Source organism: Protobothrops mucrosquamatus, unplaced genomic scaffold (genome assembly GCF_001527695.2).
Source record: "Protobothrops mucrosquamatus isolate PMUCROS unplaced genomic scaffold, P.Mucros_1.0 scaffold1476, whole genome shotgun sequence".
In the NCBI taxonomy this organism is placed as follows: domain Eukaryota; kingdom Metazoa; phylum Chordata; class Lepidosauria; order Squamata; family Viperidae; genus Protobothrops; species Protobothrops mucrosquamatus.
This window is the reverse complement of record NW_015387654.1, coordinates 49043-66811: the sequence shown is the minus strand read 5'-3', so window position 1 is coordinate 66811 and position 17769 is coordinate 49043. Positions and strand designations below refer to the sequence as shown.

General features: G+C 40.4%; 1 protein-coding gene across 1 annotated transcript in view; it reads left to right on the top strand.

Annotated features, from left to right (window-relative positions):
* CNKSR3 (CNKSR family member 3) overlaps positions 1–17769 on the top strand; it is a 73218-nt gene that overhangs the window by 29129 nt on the left and 26320 nt on the right. Inside the window, exons 2-3 of the mRNA XM_015822143.1 lie at positions 3571–3734; positions 13917–14119. Coding sequence (XP_015677629.1) covers positions 3571–3734; positions 13917–14119 — 367 coding nt within the window. The remainder of the gene's footprint in view (positions 1–3570; positions 3735–13916; positions 14120–17769) is intronic.

The window sequence follows — 17769 nt, the reverse complement described above, 5'->3', positions numbered from 1 at the left end:
CTGGAATGAGGGATCCAGATGGCCCCTACTCAACTTATTTTATCCAGGCCTTTGATGAAGGAGAGCGAGACCCCCTCCCTTCATTTCATATATCTATCTCATTTGCCATCTTTTATCTTCTGTCTTCTAGCTTTTATGTTTTATTTATTGTATTTTTTGTTGCTATTGTAAGGCACCCATAGTCATTGAGATCAGTGGCATAGTAAATTTAATAAATTATCATATAGCTAGCTTTGACTGATTTTGAAAAACTAAACGGGGTCAAAACAAGGTAAAGCAGGGATCTTCAAAGTTGACCCTTTTATGACTTGTGGACTTCAACTCCCAGAATTCCTCAGTCAGGCATGATGGCTGAGGAATTCTGGGAGTTGGTCCACAAATCATAAAAGGGCCAGGTTTGAAGACCCCTGGGTAAAGCATAGATGGGACACCTCCCCAAAATGCCAAGTGTCTAACTTATCCTGGGATGTTGAAGAACATCCCAAAAGGCAACAGTTAAAAACTGTTGTCATCTTGTTGCCAAGAACTCTACAGTATATGGACATTTCTTCTCTTTTATGGTAAGGACTTCCAAGGGATGCAACTAATCTAGGAATGAAAGTAATCTAGGAACAGTCTTTACTAGAAGTAAGCTTTAACAAACACATTCCTCATCGTTGTAAAGAAAATTGCAAGGAGGTATCCGTGAAATTATCAAGCATCAGACTCTACTAAGGGATTTCCAGTTTATGTGATTGCAGCAGTATTATAGTCAGTGCTTTTTTTTTTTTTTTTTTTTAATAGGTGCCGGAACTCACACATGTCATACAACCCACCTTGCCTACCCTACAAGGTTCCATCCAAAAAAGGTGCCGAAACTTCGTTCTGGGCGTTCTATGATTAAAAAAAAGCCCTGATTATAGTAGGCATGATTTTGATGTGCATATGGCTTCTGAACATCTCGATTTAGATCTCTTTGCAGAGATCCATTCAGTTTCCTCAAAAGAATACCCTGATATTGGAAGCAAAACAGTTCTGTATTAACATCCTCCTCAAAACACACATCTGAATTAGTGTTAATGTAAATTATTCCCATAACAATGTTTACTTTAAAAATGAGTGATCAAACGTCACCCCTTCTCTTTTTTTCGTATTTGTTTATATGAACATGATGATTTTAATCTAGCTTAGTGACTTTTTTTTTTTTTTGGGCATAAGCCTGGAAGCAATTGTGTTCTCTAATGTTGTTAATTCAGCTACAGTGCAAAGGTGGAATCTTGTGTAGGGCTGAGAAAGTGTTTTTGGGGGGCGGGTGTAGAAGTGAGGAATGTAGTTTTCCTTAGAACATCCAAGAAGTGATTATTTACATATCCAAAACATTTGCATTTTGTTGTACTGTATCTTTGATCAAGAGCTGAGAGAGAAAGGTGGTTTTAGCAGTTCTTTTGTAATGTTTTACAATCCATTGCATTTTAATAAAAACAGCTAGGATGGTACTTCTCCTTCATTTAGTACTTGGATGAGATGTGATTTCTTCCATACTCACCTGTTTGAGGATGATGTGCCTGAGTTTATATTCAGTGCTTATACTGTACTGAAAAATGGTGGTCTGGATTTTTGTGCCGCCCACATATATTGTATAACTTGCTTAAGAATTAAAGTTCGATACTTGGTTTTTGCTGAACTAAGTTGTTGAGAGATTCTTTGTTAGGTGCCCTAGTTTGATTTTCTGATTGTTGCCCTGGAAAAGAATTTATTTAGACAAAGAAGCTTTTAGCACACTGAACTAATGGATTAATAACAGTTGCATTGTTTTCTTTGGCATGCCAGAGTTTCATTTTATCCCATTTCTTTGTTATCTGTAGAGTGCTAAATGAAATAAGGCACAAACTCCTGCACTTTTAAAGGCTGATAACTTAAACCCAAAGTTTTATGTAACTATTCAGGGTTCACACAGTTTGACCTTGTGCTCTCCAGACCAGAAGTACTGTAATAAATTGGGTGGCAATGGCTGCCAAAACTGTGTTCAACTTGTGTTCAATATAGAGAATTTTAGATAAGATTTGTGTCCCAAGGTGCTTTTTCAGGAGGCAACAGGCCTTTCTTGTTTTTCTTTGAAGAGTTTCTCTTCTCATCCAAGAAATACAATCTCCAGGCACCAAAAAGTTGTGCATTTGTAGGATCTATTTTTTGCAGTTCTATGGAACATGTAAAAATATCCTGTGCAATCCACAATGTTTCACAGGCACCTGAAGTGAGGGAGCCACAAAACTATTCAGAAGCAATCCAGTTTAGGTCCCTAACTGAAACCTTCCTGCTTTACTAACATGCTTAATTTGGGGAAGGGAATCCCAGGAATCAGCTCTTTCTTAAATCCCATCACGGCATAAAGTTCACTTCCCTCTAGTTTCATTATGAGTGAGAATGTTGTGGTCACACATGGCCACTTGGATGACAAGCAAATCTGGATGTCCTTTTCTTATCTTGGTATTGTTGGTGAGTATTAAAAATTCAGTCTGTAAGTGGTGATGAAGGTTGTTGCTTGCCAACTTTGGAAATTGGAAATTAAGTGTTGCTCTGTCCCTATCATAACTTCCCAACCTATCGCATCATTAAAGCTAATAGCAGACAGAGGAGTCATCATGGCATGATCTGGGCAATTGGATTGTAATTCAGGTAGTCCTCCACTTATGACCACAGTTGAGCCCCAAGTTTCCATTGCTAAGCAAGAGAGCTGTTAAGAGAGCTTTGCCCCATTTTATGACCTTTGTTCCCATGTGTTTTAAAAGAATCATGGCAGGTGTTAAGTTAGTAACATAGTTGTTAAGTGAACCTAGCTTCCCCATTGGCTTTGCTTGTTAGAAGGTTGCAAAAGGGGATCACATGACTTCAGGACACTGCAGCCATCATAATAAATACATGCCACTTGCCAAGCATTCAAATTTTGATCATGTGACCATGAGGATGCTGCAGTGGTTGTGTGAAAAACAAAAATCTCTTTTCAGTGCCATTGTAATTTTGAACGGTCACTAAATGAGTGGTTCTGAGTGGTTGTAAGGACAACCTGTATATGAAATTAATGGAGGGAGATGTAGAAGTGATATAAAATGGAGACAAAGGAAAGGTGCAGGGCTGTATGAATATGGGTCACTCAGAGCAGGGGTCTTCAAACTTGGCCCTTTTATGACTTGTAGACTTCAGCTACCAGAATTCCTCAGCCAGGCACGCTGTCTGAGGAATTCTGGGAGTTGAAGTCCACAAGTCATAAAAGGGCCAAGTTTGAAGACCCCTGACTTAGAGGCATTGAGAATTATCCAACAAGGTTATCCCAAGTAAGCATTTTTTTTAAAAAAAAAAACAAACGCACACATTTGTATTCTTAATGCTTCTCTGCTTTTATGATTTTTTTTGCGCCTCTTCTGCTTTTATTTTTAAAGTTTTTTAATTAGGCATAATTAGTGCATGGAATGTTTTATTTAGGCAATATTAACCAGGATTAAAAGTTGTGGGGATATTTATGTGCATGGTTTTAAAGTAAAAATAAATAAAGAAATATGATTACATTGGCTCTGTTTTTTTTTTTTAATGTAGGTCTGGATGATTGTCTTCAGCAGTATGTCCCAAAGTTTGAACGAGAGAAGATAAATGGTGCTCAGCTATTGCAGATTTCCCACCAGGATCTTGAAGAACTCGGGGTCACCCGGATTGGACACCAAGAGCTTGTTTTAGAGGCTGTGGATCTCCTCTGTGCACTGGTCAGTTGATCAAATCAATGTTGAGAAGTGTTGTAGACCTTGTTATCCTTTGTCATTTTTCTCACCTTGAATAATATTTATCAAAAGAGAGATAGTGATTGCATTGAGAAAGGTTGGGCAACTTTGCCAAAGCTTTTCTCAAGGCAGTCAGTATCTCCCTTTTACACATAGACCGGTATTGTGGTTGCAAGTGGATTAACTGGACAGAGAAGTTGTTATACATGCATTATCCAGTCATACTGATTTTAATTCATTTATAGTGCCTCCTGAATGCTTCCCATTCAAATCAAAGAAGATGACCATGGAAAATCCTGAGTTTTCTATGGCAGGGGTCTCCAACCTGTGGGCCGTGGGCCGGTACCTGTTGGCCACCAGACTGCAGGAATGGCTGGCGAGTGCATGCATGTGTGCATGACACCCCGCCCACTCGTGCTAGCGGCCCCATTTGCACACGTGTGGTGGCGCTAGCGCCACCACCAGTGTCACACAGGCGCTAATAGCCCAGTTGTGCATGCGTGTGGGTGTTAGCGCCCTGTATGCGCGTGGGCACTAGCACTGCCCTGGATGCTCGCGGCCCACTTGCGCATGTGTGGGAGCGCTAGCGCTGCTGTCATGCGTGTGCCCATTTGCGAATGCTCGTGCATGCACACATTTTCCTGCTCCTCCCTTTCCCTCCGGGCTGCCAACCCGGAAAGGTTGGGGAGCTCTATTCTTTGGGGTGCATAGCAGGGGTGGCTAACACATGGGTCTCCAAATATTACCTCTCCAGCATTTTTCAGCTGGCCTAACGATGAGAGATGATTGGAAATGTGATTTGGTCATATCTTGTTATATACCTTGCTCATCTATTATAAAGGGTCTTTCTTGTTGAAGGCATGTGGGAGGATGCATTCCATGTTCTAAGTTCTGCAAAAGTGAGAGGGCCCAGAGGGTTTTTCGGGGAGGCACTCATTTGGGGAAATCTGTATTTTGAGGATTGGGAAGAATGATTTTCTTTTTCTGGTCAGGTTTTGGAGCTTTTCAACTCATATGTCAGAGCAAGTTCATTGAAAAGGAAATCTTTCAGGGATGACTTTCTCCCCCCTTTCCCCTCATGCAAAAAATATACATGGTTGTCTCTAAATATTTAAAGTAAGATACTTTCCTTCACTCTCACCCTTTTCATTGATGGCTGTTGCTTTTGTGTAGTTTATTTCACGGTAGGAATACATTTGGATGAAGTGCTTGTTCAATCCTATGAGCGGGTGCCAAAAGCATATAGTGTTTCACCAGTGAGAACGGTGGGAAAGAATTTTTCGTCACACTTTTGCCCTTAACCGGCTGCATTCCATTCATTATGNGTAATCATTTGCACTTGATAGACTGGAAGGAAAAAAAGAGATAGCTTTTTGTTCTGTAACAGATGCATTAGGCTTGCAACTATTGACTTAAATCAGTCCCATTCCTTGCAGTTATACAGTTGCAAACAATTTTTTTAAAAGATGCTAAGAAACATATTTAACCTGGCAATTCTCAATCAATACCACTCTCTATGTTGAAATAAGGGAGTTTAGTGTCATATGATAAACATATGCCTGTCATACCGATACTACTGAAATTATTGAATACAATCTTACTTTGAATGATGTCTAAGGACATTTTTCTGTTCTGTTTTTTAAACAGGGATATAAAGTGAAAAGAGATTAACATTTGTCGAAGTAGTGTTCCTTCTTCAGTTTGGACCTTGCCACTTAATTTCTTGCTTAATATATTAGGTAGAATATTATAATATACAAAATGGCCCCATTTTACACACACACACACACACACACACACACACACTATTATTTATTTATAAATATAAATATGAACAATAATTTATTTATACAAATAAAATGGGGCCATTTTATATGCTATAATATGAAGCCAGATGCTATACCTCATGAATTCTGATGTGTGGGCTTCAACTCCTAGAATTCCCCCAGCCAGTTTGAAATCCACACATCTTAAAGTTGCAGAAATTGAGAAACACGGTGCTAAACCTATGATTATTGTTCGGTCAAACCCACTCTGTGATTCATATTCCTTGGGTCAGCAAGAAAGACCAGCTCCTAAAATGTCTACACAGTTCGAAATATTCTTATCTCCTTCTTAGAAGACACCGGGGTTGCTGCCACGCAATTAATTGGAGAAGTGTTTTGTGAGTGGTAGATCAGTTCTGGAAGAAGTATTGTCAAATGGTCTTCATGAACAAGGTATCCTGTTCATCTGTTTGGAAGGTGGTTCAATAATTGATGTCGTTTAGGTTAAATCTGCCGAATATGCATAGAGAAATTCTGCATTTTTTCCTATCAATGCTCATTCTAGCTGGAGAAATAGAATTTCAGAAAAATAAACAGTGTTCTTGGATTTAGTTAGTTATGAGATGGTCAAGAGCTTATGTCGATGTCCTGCCATTCGTTGTACAGTCACTTCTCCAGCAGAACGTGGCTTACTTGCCTCCCTGGCTTGGAAGATACTAAGATGTAGTTCTTCCCATTGGATTTTTCAGTGGCGGGATTACTATCCTCATTAAAGAGGCATCTTCTCCCTGGAGAAATTCAAAGAAATCATCTATTTACAGTAGTTTCTTTGCCCAAAAAATGTGTAGGCTGCTCATTCCCAGCTTCAACTCATATTAATGCTATTCCATCTGCTGGACAATTAAAAAATGTGGGTATATATTAACATAGATAGCTTGGTGTGGTCCTTAAAGCACTAGACTACAAACCAGGACACAAAGCCAGTTGGGTGACCTTAGCCCAATCATTTTTTCTTAGCCCAAGAAAGAAGGCAACGACAAAACACTTTTAAAATCTTGCCAAGAAGACTTCAGGGACTATCTAGGCCAGGGCTATCAAACTGGCGGCCAACTGGCTGGATGCGTCATGTGCAGCCCATGCCCACCTCAGCTCCACAAAGGCAAAAAACATCGTGATATGTCACAATACATCATGTGACCCGATCGAGTTTGTCACCCGTGGTCTAGGCAGTTGATAAAGAATCAGCTTGAAGGTAATTGATGTCTGGTGGATAGGTAGGTAGTTAGATAGACAGAGGTCAGGGCCTCATAACTCTCCCTACCTTCTAAGAACCTCTGTGAGAAATATAAGAGGATTGGAGTGTTAGCTAGTTAATCCCGACTTACCCACAAATGGCCTTAAGGGAAAATTAGTTTCATTCCCCTGGGAGGAGAGAGTGGAAATAATAGCAGTACACTGATGGCTGGTTGACTGTTGTAACACTGGCTACAATACAAACCACTCAATTCTGCCTGCAGCTTTGAAATGCTGTGTAAGTGCTAAATAATAATAATACTGCATTGTGTGCAGGTTGTTTTTCCTGCTATCCTTTAAAACATTGAATACTAAAAGGCAATGTTCACTTTTCACTGTCCCGTCTGGTAAGATGCATGGGATACATGCATTACAGCCCTCTGCATTATTCCTGGGTAATTTCTAATAAGCTTTACGGAAACCTTTGTCAAAGGCAACTTGATCCACACTTACTTGGATTAATGATTAACAAGACAGGAATGTTTGACCTTCATGTGTTCCCAGTGATGTGTGTGTTTTTCTCTGTGTGATGAAAAGGTGCATTGAGCTTCTAAAATATGCTATGCAACTGCCTACATAAATAAGGGGGGAAATATTTCTAGAAATTGCATATTTTGCACACAGTGGATTGAGGACATGCATATAAACTCCATTTTGAAACTCTGCTGACTTTTCACCATGAAAAGCATGAAGATCAACATGAGCATGAAGTCCTCCACAGAGCCCAGAGATATTTCAAGTGCTTGTTTCGCACATTATTCCTGTATGAATACTGCACAACTTTTTTCTTTCTTCTCTCAACCACCATTTATATATTCATATTAATATAATAAGATATGCATACCACTCTAATGGCAGAAAGTGAAGAGGAACTAAAGAGCCTCTTGATGCGGGTGAAGAAGGAGAGTGCAAAAATTGGCTTGAAACTCAATATTAAGAAAACCAAAATCATGGCATCCGGCCCTCTCAATTCCTGGCAAATAGATGGGAAAGAAATGGAGGTAGTGACAGATTTTATTTTCCTGGGCTCCAAGATCACCTCAGATGGGGACTGCAGCCAAGAAATTAAAAGATGCTTGCTCCTGGGGAGGAAAGCTATGGCAAATCTAGACAGCATACTAAAAAGCAGAGACATCACCCTGCCAACAAAAGTACGTATAGTCAAGGCCATGGTTTTCCCAGTTGCAATGTATGGATGTGAAAGTTGGACCATAAGAAAGGCTGAGCGACAAAGAATTGAGGCCTTTGAACTATGGTGCTGGAGAAGACTCCTGCGGGTCCCTTGGACTGCAAGGCGTTCAAACCAGTCAGTCCCAGAAGAGATCAACCCTGACTGCTCTTTAGAAGGCCAGATCCTGAAGTTGAAACTCAAATACTTTGGCCACCTAATGAGAAGGAAGGACTCACTGGAGAAGGGCCTAATGCTGGGAAAGATCGAGGGCAATAGAAGAAGGGGACGACAGAGAATGAGGTGGCTGGATGGAGTCACTGAAGCAGTAGGTGTGAACTTAAATGGACTCCAGAAGATGGTAGAGGACAGGAAGACCTGGAGGAACGTTGTCCATGGGGTCGCGATGGGTCGGACATGACTTCGCAATTAACAACAACAATTAATATAATAAATAGACCTAATTCAAAACAGCTCAAGATGGTACTGTATACAAAACCAAACTAAAAAATAAAACCATAAAGGAACAAGATCGAAAAGAATTACTAATATAGCCCAGTTCCATAGTTCACACCAAGAGTCCAATCTTAACTGCATTATGAAATACAAGTAAAGCTGGTTTAGGTAGTAAGGTATAGAGCAGGGGTGTCAAACTGCCAGCCTGCAGTCCGGTTGCATCATGCAGAGGCTACGCCTACCCCAGGTCTGGCAATGGAAAAAAAAGTTGCGATACGTCACAACACGTCACGTGACGTGGCAAGTTTGACACCCATGGTATAGAGGATTCCATGCTTTTTAACTCACATGGGTTAGAGATATGGAGTGCCCTTCTCAGGACACAATACATAGGGTAAGCTGATTCTTGACCAGAGATTCTTGTCAAGATGACTGTGCTAAAACATGGGTGCCAATCCCTGTTAATGCTTTAAAAGTTAAAATCAGTCCCTTGAATTGACTCAGAACCCTGTTCGTAATCAATGACTTCAGTATGGGTGAATCTGCTAATCAAGCCACTGTGTTTTGAATCAATTGTAGCTTCTGGGCCATCTTCAAAAGTAGCCGCATGTAGAGACTGTTGCAATAATCTAACCTTGAGGTGATGAGAACATGAATCATTTCCTAGGGGGTCCTCATCCAGAAAAAGCCCACACAGTTGCTCAAGCAGTAACTGCAGGTACAGGAGGGGCCCCAAAGCAAGGATCTTCAAGGTTAGGGCAGCCTCATCTAGAACTGATCTATCTCCTTGCAGAGTGAAGATCTCCATATAATCCCAGATTTGTCTATAATTGAACACCGGTATACTGATGATACTTCACTCCTGAATTGTCACTCCTGAAATTTCATATAGATATTGAATAACAAGAGTGAGATAACTGAATCCTGGCTCAGTGGCCCAGTGGTGGTGCCGTGGTTAGAATGCAGTATTGCAGGCTGATTCTGCCTGAAGTTCGATCCTGACAGGCTCAAGGTTGACTTAGCCTTCCATCTTTCTGAGGTCAGTAAAATGAGGATCCAGATTGTTGGGGACAATATGCTGACTCTGTAAACCGCTTAAAGAGGGCAGTAAAGCACTATGAAACAGAATATAAGTCTAAGTGCTATTGCTATTCTGTGGGCCCAATAAAAATGAAGAAATAAATTTCCTTCACTGCTCTTATTGCCATGATTCCATGGTGCAACCATTCATTCATTGTTTGTTCTTTGCAAATGTCACTCTAGGTAAACTGTTTCACTTTCTGATGCTCCTGAGATAGCTAGGGAGTTTTCTCTGAGAAAAGTAATGTAGGAGATGCTATTAGGGATAATGATGCCTAGTCATCTTTTAATTCCAAAGAACCAGGTTCACATTGAGACAGCAGATTTGATCATTGGAAAAAAGCTTCAAGTGTCTTCTGGCAATAATTTAGACCTTTTTGTGCCTTAGTTACTCCATCTTAATTAATCAGCATTGATGTGGAGGTCAAGCAAGCAAGGCAGTGATTGACATGTGAACCAGAAAGTGATCCAACAGAGGGCTGATGAACTACCATCAGAGAATTTGGTTAGGTAGAGGATTGGAGGATGTGGTCAATCCAGTTTGGGGTGTTTTCATTTCTTAATCCATAACAGCCTGAACACACTTGGATGATACGGAAAAAGCTAAGCAGTATAATTTGCTTATTATTTGGATGTGAGACCACCCACAAGACCCAAATCTGAAGGCTGTCCTGGGAAGTTGTAAACAACTTTCTAGAAGATAGTAATAGCACACTACTTCCAAATTGATACCAAGCAAACTACATGGACATATTATTTGTAAGGTAACAAGGAATTGACTTGACTCGAGGGAATCTTTATCTTTTATTGCTTTTTAATTGTACCCTGAAGAAAGAAAGCCTAGTCTCAGAAAGCATGACTAGTAATAAAGAGAAATGAAAATGATGGAAAATTATATACACAAGCAAATGTGAGCTTCAGATCTAAACCTCTCTACGTGAGTAGCTGTGTTTGTTTTTTTCTTATTACTTAGACTTTAGCAAATGCATTTGCCAGTACATGTGTGCATAATGAACAAACCAGGATCAAATTAAGTTCAGACTTGGTAGTAAAGATATCCTGCCAAAGGGGAAAGAGGCAACTTCTGTTTGGCCATATATAGCCATGGTGACGCAGAGGTTAGTATAGCAGTATTGCAGGCTAACTCTAACAAGGTTGACTCAGCCTTCCATCCTTCCAAGGTTGGTAAAATGAGGACTCAGATTGTTAGGGGCAATAGGCTGACTCTGTAAACTGCTTAGAGAGGGCTGTAAAGCACTGTGAAGCAGTATATAAGTCTGAGTGCTATTGCTATATATAGTTAACCCCTAGTGCCTAACTGTTCCTTGGTGCAATTATTATTGGTTGGAGTGGGTTCCTGGAGATTAACCTACTGCTTCGGCCTACATGCCCCAGATTTTTTTAAAAACTGGTTTAAGATGGTTTTTTTTTAGTGTTTATGCTTTGCCACTTGAGTATGCAGACATGCATAGTTTGGTAGGAAAAAATGTAAGTATTACTTTCTCTCTTTAACATATCCCTGTACTTTCTTTCATTTTTCATGGAGGCGCCTCTTGTAGTTTGAGACAAAATAATTTGGGTGACAGAACTGATCCTGATTTTGAACTAATAACCATTATTTTAATCCTCCTAAGAGAATTAAATTCACCTCCAGGGATGTCTTTAGACATATGTGAGTGTCTGAAGCAACGTGTATTGATCAATCAATCAAGTATCATACATGGAATGCAATTTAATTATGGTCACATAGATGAACAAAAATTGATTGAAAGAATTTTGTGAAATTATTTAAATCAGTTTCTCTAATTTAAAATATAATGCTGACACAGGTATAAATTATTTAGTTTCCTTTTTAAACTGAATGCCAGAGCAGGTACTAAATTTAATTGTACTTTTTACGTTATTTTTTAAAAGCAAGAATATAATGTAGTGCCTCATGTCTTTTTTGGGGTGAGCAGGAGGGAGTGTGTGATTAGTCCATGTCTATAAATCTGAGACCATTCAATCCAAAATATTGTTATCAGTTAATTGGCATTCCCGCTTCTGAAAAGTTTTAGCACTAAATTAGCTTTGGTTGCTTGTGTTTAGCTAACTTTCTTTGTGAGCGTTTTTTCATGTGAACATAGAAATATTCAGATGTAATAATATGCACAGAGACATGCAATAAGAGAAACACAACATTTAATTGCAACAAATTTAATTTGTAAAAAAACTTAATGCGGATGTGTTTGGAATAGCATATATCGACAATCAAAAAGTATGGTTTTAATTGAGTTATTAAAACTAATATTCCCCCCCACCCACCCTCTTGGTAATTTTCAACTGCTGACTTGGTAGGATAATCCTATTCATAATTGCTTAGAAGTGAATCCTATTAAATTCAGTGGAGTTTCCTTCCAAGGAAGTAGATGTTAGATTAACAGCTTTAAAATATCAAATCAATTCATGTAGAAGGCCTGAAAATGCATGATTTAAGTTTCATTACCAGCTCATGAGATGGTTTTGAGTGTAGGCTGTGCAGTTCTTTGGTTTCAAAGGCTAAATGGTATTTCACAGTGTCCAAGGCAGGGGTCCTCAAACTTGGCCGCTTTAAGACTTGTGGACTTCAACTCCCAGAATCCCCCAGCCAGCCATGCAGATCTGTTAAGATACCATGCGGCCACTCCTTAGACCAGGGATCCTCAAACTTGGCCACTTTAAGACTTGTGGACTTCAGCTCCCAGAATTCCCCAGCCAGCCATGATCTGCATCTTTCCTGTAAATCATACATCTGTGCCTCCCTTCCCCACAGCTATAGTGACATTGCTGGAAAAGATGTGTACCACTTAAAGAGTTGCACTCAGATAATACAGGTAGTCCTCGGCTTACTGCCACAAATGAGTCCAAAATTTATGTTGCTAAGTGAAAAATTTGTTAAGTGAGTTTTGCCCCATTCTATGACTTCTCTTGCCACAATTGTTAAGTGAATCACTGCAGTTGGTTAAACTGGTAACACGGTTGTTAAGTGAATCTGGCTTCCCCATTGACTTTGCCTGTGAGAAGGTTGCAAAAGGTGATCCCATGACCCTGGGACACTGCCACCGTCATAAATATGAGTCAGTTGTCAAGCATCCGAATGTAAATCATGTGACCAACGGGATGCTGCAACAGTCATAAATGTGAAAAATGATCATAAGTTGAGATCGGAAAGCCTGGGTACAAAACTGGAAAAACTGGGAAAAAACAGGGTTTTCCCCCCATTTTTTTCCAAAAGGCTTTAGGAAAAAAAGGGGAAAAAACTCCTTTCCCCTCCCCTATTCTCCAGTTTTTTTCCAGGCCTTCCCATGTCTAATAAGTCACTTTTTTCAATGTCGTTGTAACTTTGAACAGTCACTAAATGAACTATTATAAGTTGAGGACTACCTGTACTTACATGCCCACTAGCATTCCAAAGAAATGTTTCCCCTTTGAATCTGGGGAAGGCAGCACAGCTTTAATTTTTATCAGTTTTAGGATGGTTTGTGTGCCGTCTCAGAATTCTTAGTCCTCTGGCTGAGAACAGAAGGGATTCTCTTGCATTGGAAGGTTCACTGAAGATAACTGAGCTTAGTTCCTCTAGGGCAGGGGTCCCCAATCCCCAGTCCGTGGACCAGTACCGGGCCGCGGCATGCCAGCAACTGGTCCGCACAAACAAGCAAAACCCCATCCGTGGGATGCAGGCAGCACCACAAAACCACGCACCCTCCGGTCCGCAGAAAAACTTCTCTCCACGGAACCGGTCCCTGGTGCCCGAAAGGTTGGGGGCCATTGCCCTAGAGAAGGAAAGAATGACTAAAGTGCTCACTGGCTAACTATGGACTTTTCCTTTAAATCCTGCCTGACCAAATAAAAGTACAGGTGGTCCTCAATTTAACATCCACAACTGAGCCCCAAATTTATGTTGCTAAGCAAGACAGTTGAAGTGAATTTTGCCCCATTTTATAACCTTTCTTTCTTGCCATAGTTGTTAAGTGAATCATTGCAGTTGTTAGTCATTGTGGTTAATGATTGAAGTTGTTAATCGTTGCGGTTGTTAAGTGAATGTGGCTTCTCAGTTCCCTTGCTTGTCAGAAGGTCACAGCTGATCACAAGACTCTGGGACACGGCAAAGGTCATAGTTACGAGTCAGTTGCCAAGTGTCCTGAATTTTGATCATGTGACCCATGGGGATGCCGCAACAGTTGTTAAGTGTGAAAAACATAAGTCACTTTTTCAGTGCTGTTGTAACTTTGAACGTTCACTAAATAAACTGTTGTAAATTGAGGACTACCTGTATGCAGGTTTATGGAGCGTTATATGTGCCTCCTGATAATCTACCTTTGCTTCCACCTTGAGCATTTTGAGAGACCAGGAGACTCATTTTAAAAATTATTCTCTTCTCTGCAGAATTATGGCCTTGAAACAGACAACATGAAGAACTTGATTCTTAAGTTACGAGCTGCATCCAACAATCTGCAAAACTACATTGGCACCCGGAGAAAGAGTTCAAACTACGATGGGAATAGCTCACGCAAACCTCCTAATGAATTCCTTACCTCCGTGGTAGAACTCATTGGTGCTGCTAAGGCTCTGCTGACATGGCTGGACAGGTAAGAGTCTGTATGCTGTTAAACTCAGCAAACAAGAAGGTAATTCATGTGTCTAGGGGTGATCTATTCTTGGCTTAGTAGTAAGATTTTTTCCCCCTCTTTGCCCATCTTTTTGCCAAGGCAGATATTTGAGTGAGCCAACAGAAATATTTTTTTTTTTTTAAATCTCCCTTGGATTTCCTTTTCTAACACAGGTCTCCTATAAGCGACCAAATTCCTTATTATGGTAACTAGGCTGATTTACATTTTGCAATTGATTCTTAAACAGGAATATGCAGAAGGCAGTGTGATTGCGTGCAGTAGTGATTGTTCCCAGGTGAGAAGATGCAGAATTGCAGCCTGGATTGCCTGTTTCCTCACCAGGGCGTGAAAGGAACCAAGTCAGAAGCTTAAAGAGAAATATATTGGGAGAAATGTCTTTACTTTCTAGCTAATCTTGTGGATTACAGTGTAGTGACAACTGCAGTGGAAGATGACATTGAGAAGATTCTGCCACTGTCTGGAGGTAGCACAGAACCTCTTGCATCTTTCCAGCTTGTGAGACAGGAAATGTAGAGGAGAGACATTCTGAGAGAGACTTCAGGATGTCCTTCAGTTGGACTTTGTTCCCAGACTTGGGTCATATTTGTTGTTCCTTCCTTTCTACCTCTCTGTCTACTTACGTACCTATCTACGTATCTAGAAGGCTGAAATGTTCTTCTGCAAGCAGAGAAGTATGCTTGCATTTTTGTGATTGCAAACTATATTCAAAGATTAGACTAAGTTTCCCACTGTAAGACATAACCAAGGGCAGAAGAATTAACATTCAATAAACTATTGGTATGCAATATTTGGAGGCGAAGCAGACAATGGTAGTTCAGATCTGACATCAGTTACCTTGCTGTACCTTCTGGTAATCCCATAAAGGAACTGCTTCTTTTCCTCAGCTTGACCAGCAGCTTTGCAAGCTTAGGAAAATAGTTCAGTTCAAGAATATCCTTAACTCAAACTTTTTCTGGAGCCCAAACCTTATCAGCCCAGGAAAAGTTATGGCTCCTTCAAGGAGCTGCAAAAACAGTACAGCAAGGGGCCCGGTGCTAATCCTTAGCACTTTGATTGCTTCAAATCCAGACTGCACATATCATTTTGTCCTTTCAAGAGCCTTCTGAAGCAATTTATGCTGAGAGAAAAACAATCCTGCATCAGATCACTTGGTGAATTTCATAGATGAATGAAAAGTTGATCCTGGGTCTCCCAAGTTGTAATCCATCACTTTAACCAGTGCAGAAGCAGGAGGCCCATTCAGTTTGTCACTCACATAAAACTGCTGTTTGAGTACAAAGGAGCTTCAGGGAAATATCTTTAGCTTTGCATTTTGAAGTATGTTCTTTTTTCTGTGTACACACACACACATCAGTAGGAAGTGGGAGGAAGTGTATATATTGTATACATACATGGAGCAAACCTTACACTCACTAGTACTGATTATGTTACATAGTTGGATAACTACTTATTTATTAAATGTATATGCTGCCCATCTCACCCATAAAGTTGGGTGGCTTCCAAAATAGTAAAAATATAAATATAAAAGGAGATAAGATTAAGAAGACTTAAATACAAACTAAAACCAAGGGGACAGGCAGCATTCATCCCTATAAGCAAACAACCAAACTCAGAGAGCACTAAGGTAAAGGTCCCTAACCTATGATCCACGACGCACTGCCAGACCATGGGCTATTGGCCACCAGGCCACGGGACAGACTGGCCAGGGCGCACATGTGTGCGCGTGCACCCCCCCACTGGCGCTAGAGATCACAGATCTGTTTGCGCTAGCGGTGATGGCTAGCGCCTGCACGCATGCACAAACGGGACTGCTAGCCCTGTGCAGGTGCTTGCAGCCCCGTTCATGCGTGCGCGTGCGTGCAAATTTCCCACCTGCTCCCTTTTCCTCTGGGCCGCCAGCATGAAAAGGTTGGTGACCTCTGCACTAAGGACTCCATGCTTTTCTTTCTCTGGATTTCAGAGCAGCCATTTCTAGCAGGATGGCTGCTACATCGTAGCAGACTCCCCACTTTAGTTTAGAGTATTGGAAGCTTCCCAGTACAATTGTTTTCCCTGGATTTATAAGGAGATAGATGCTTCCACAGAATGAAAGGCAGCTCATATACCATCTGTACCTCCCAAGCTGATTTTGTCTCTGCCTTGACCTCTCCTGCAGATACTGAGAGAATCAGGTGACTGGCTCTCTAAAAGGGCTTTTGTTTTCCAGCCCAATTCTATATTTAGAGTGAGATTAAATACAAATATTGTCTTTAAAAAATAACTTTGTATTTTAATGTACGACCTTGCAATTCAGTGGGCTGCTCATAAATTGCATAAATTGCTATCAGAATTGACTTTTCAAACCAAGCACACATAGTGGATGTTGGCATTCATTAATTTGTATCCCTTGGTTTTGCTGCCAAGAGATAAGTGATGTTTTCGTCTCTAGCCTAGGCAAGTGTTCGTCTTTGTTTACTTTGTCCCACAGATCAATCAGAATCATTTTTTCTTATGTGAAAATGTTGAGTGAGAGGCAATTGGTGATGCTGTGGCAGTGGGAGCATTTTTAGCTGCTTTTAATGCATAATTTGTGAGCAAATAATGTCTGGGGACAGAGTTAGAAAACACTTTTCTTTGAGGGCTCTTTGTTGCTCTCTGAGCTTGATTGTTTTCTTGCAGACGTTTCATTACCCAAACGTAACATCATCAGTGCTGCACATCAGTGATGTTATCTAGTTTGGGCAATGAAATGTCTGCAAGAAAACAACCAAGCTCAGAGCACCAAGGACCCCTCATTTCAATCCTAGACTGCAAATATTCTCCTTTATTGATAATTCCCTTTATTTTGGCTTACAGCAGGGGTCTTCAAACGTGGCCCTTTTATGACTTGTGGACTTCAACTACCAGAATTCCTCAGCCAGGGTGACTTGTCAATTTGAAGATGTGTGGACTTCAACTGGGGAATTCTGGGAGTTGAAGTCCACACATCTTATAATCGACAAGATTGAGAAACACTAGTTTGGATAAAGGAATGAAATACACTGGATATATTACTGGCAGGGAAGCATTGCTGGCTGTGGGATTCTGGGAGTTGAAGTCCACATGCCTTAAAATTGTCAAGGTTGAGAAACACTGTGTTAGAACTTTAAGGATTCTTGCATAAGGATTCTTGCAAGATGGAGAGATAACTCACTTTGTAGATTCTCAATTATATTAAGCTCAAGGACTCTTCTTAGTAGAGGAAGGTTCATTGTACCATTAAGCCATCCAGTTGAGCTGATATTATATACCATTTCATGATACCCATGAAATGACCATAAAAAGAGCTTATAACCAAGTAAATAGACATGTACTACAAATAGCTACTATTTTCTGCTGGATTCCCTTTTTCCCCATGTTTCTGTCTGTTTCTTTTTTTTCTTCCCTTGATCTACAGTTGCAAGAAAAAGTATGTGAACCCCTTGGGATAACACAGAGTTTTGCATGAATTGGTCATAAAATGTGCTCTGAACGTCATCTAAGTCACAACAATAGAAAAACACAGTCTGCTGAAAATAATAATGCACAAACATTACATGTTGCCATGGTTTAATTGAACATAACATGTAAACATTCACAGAGCAGGGAGG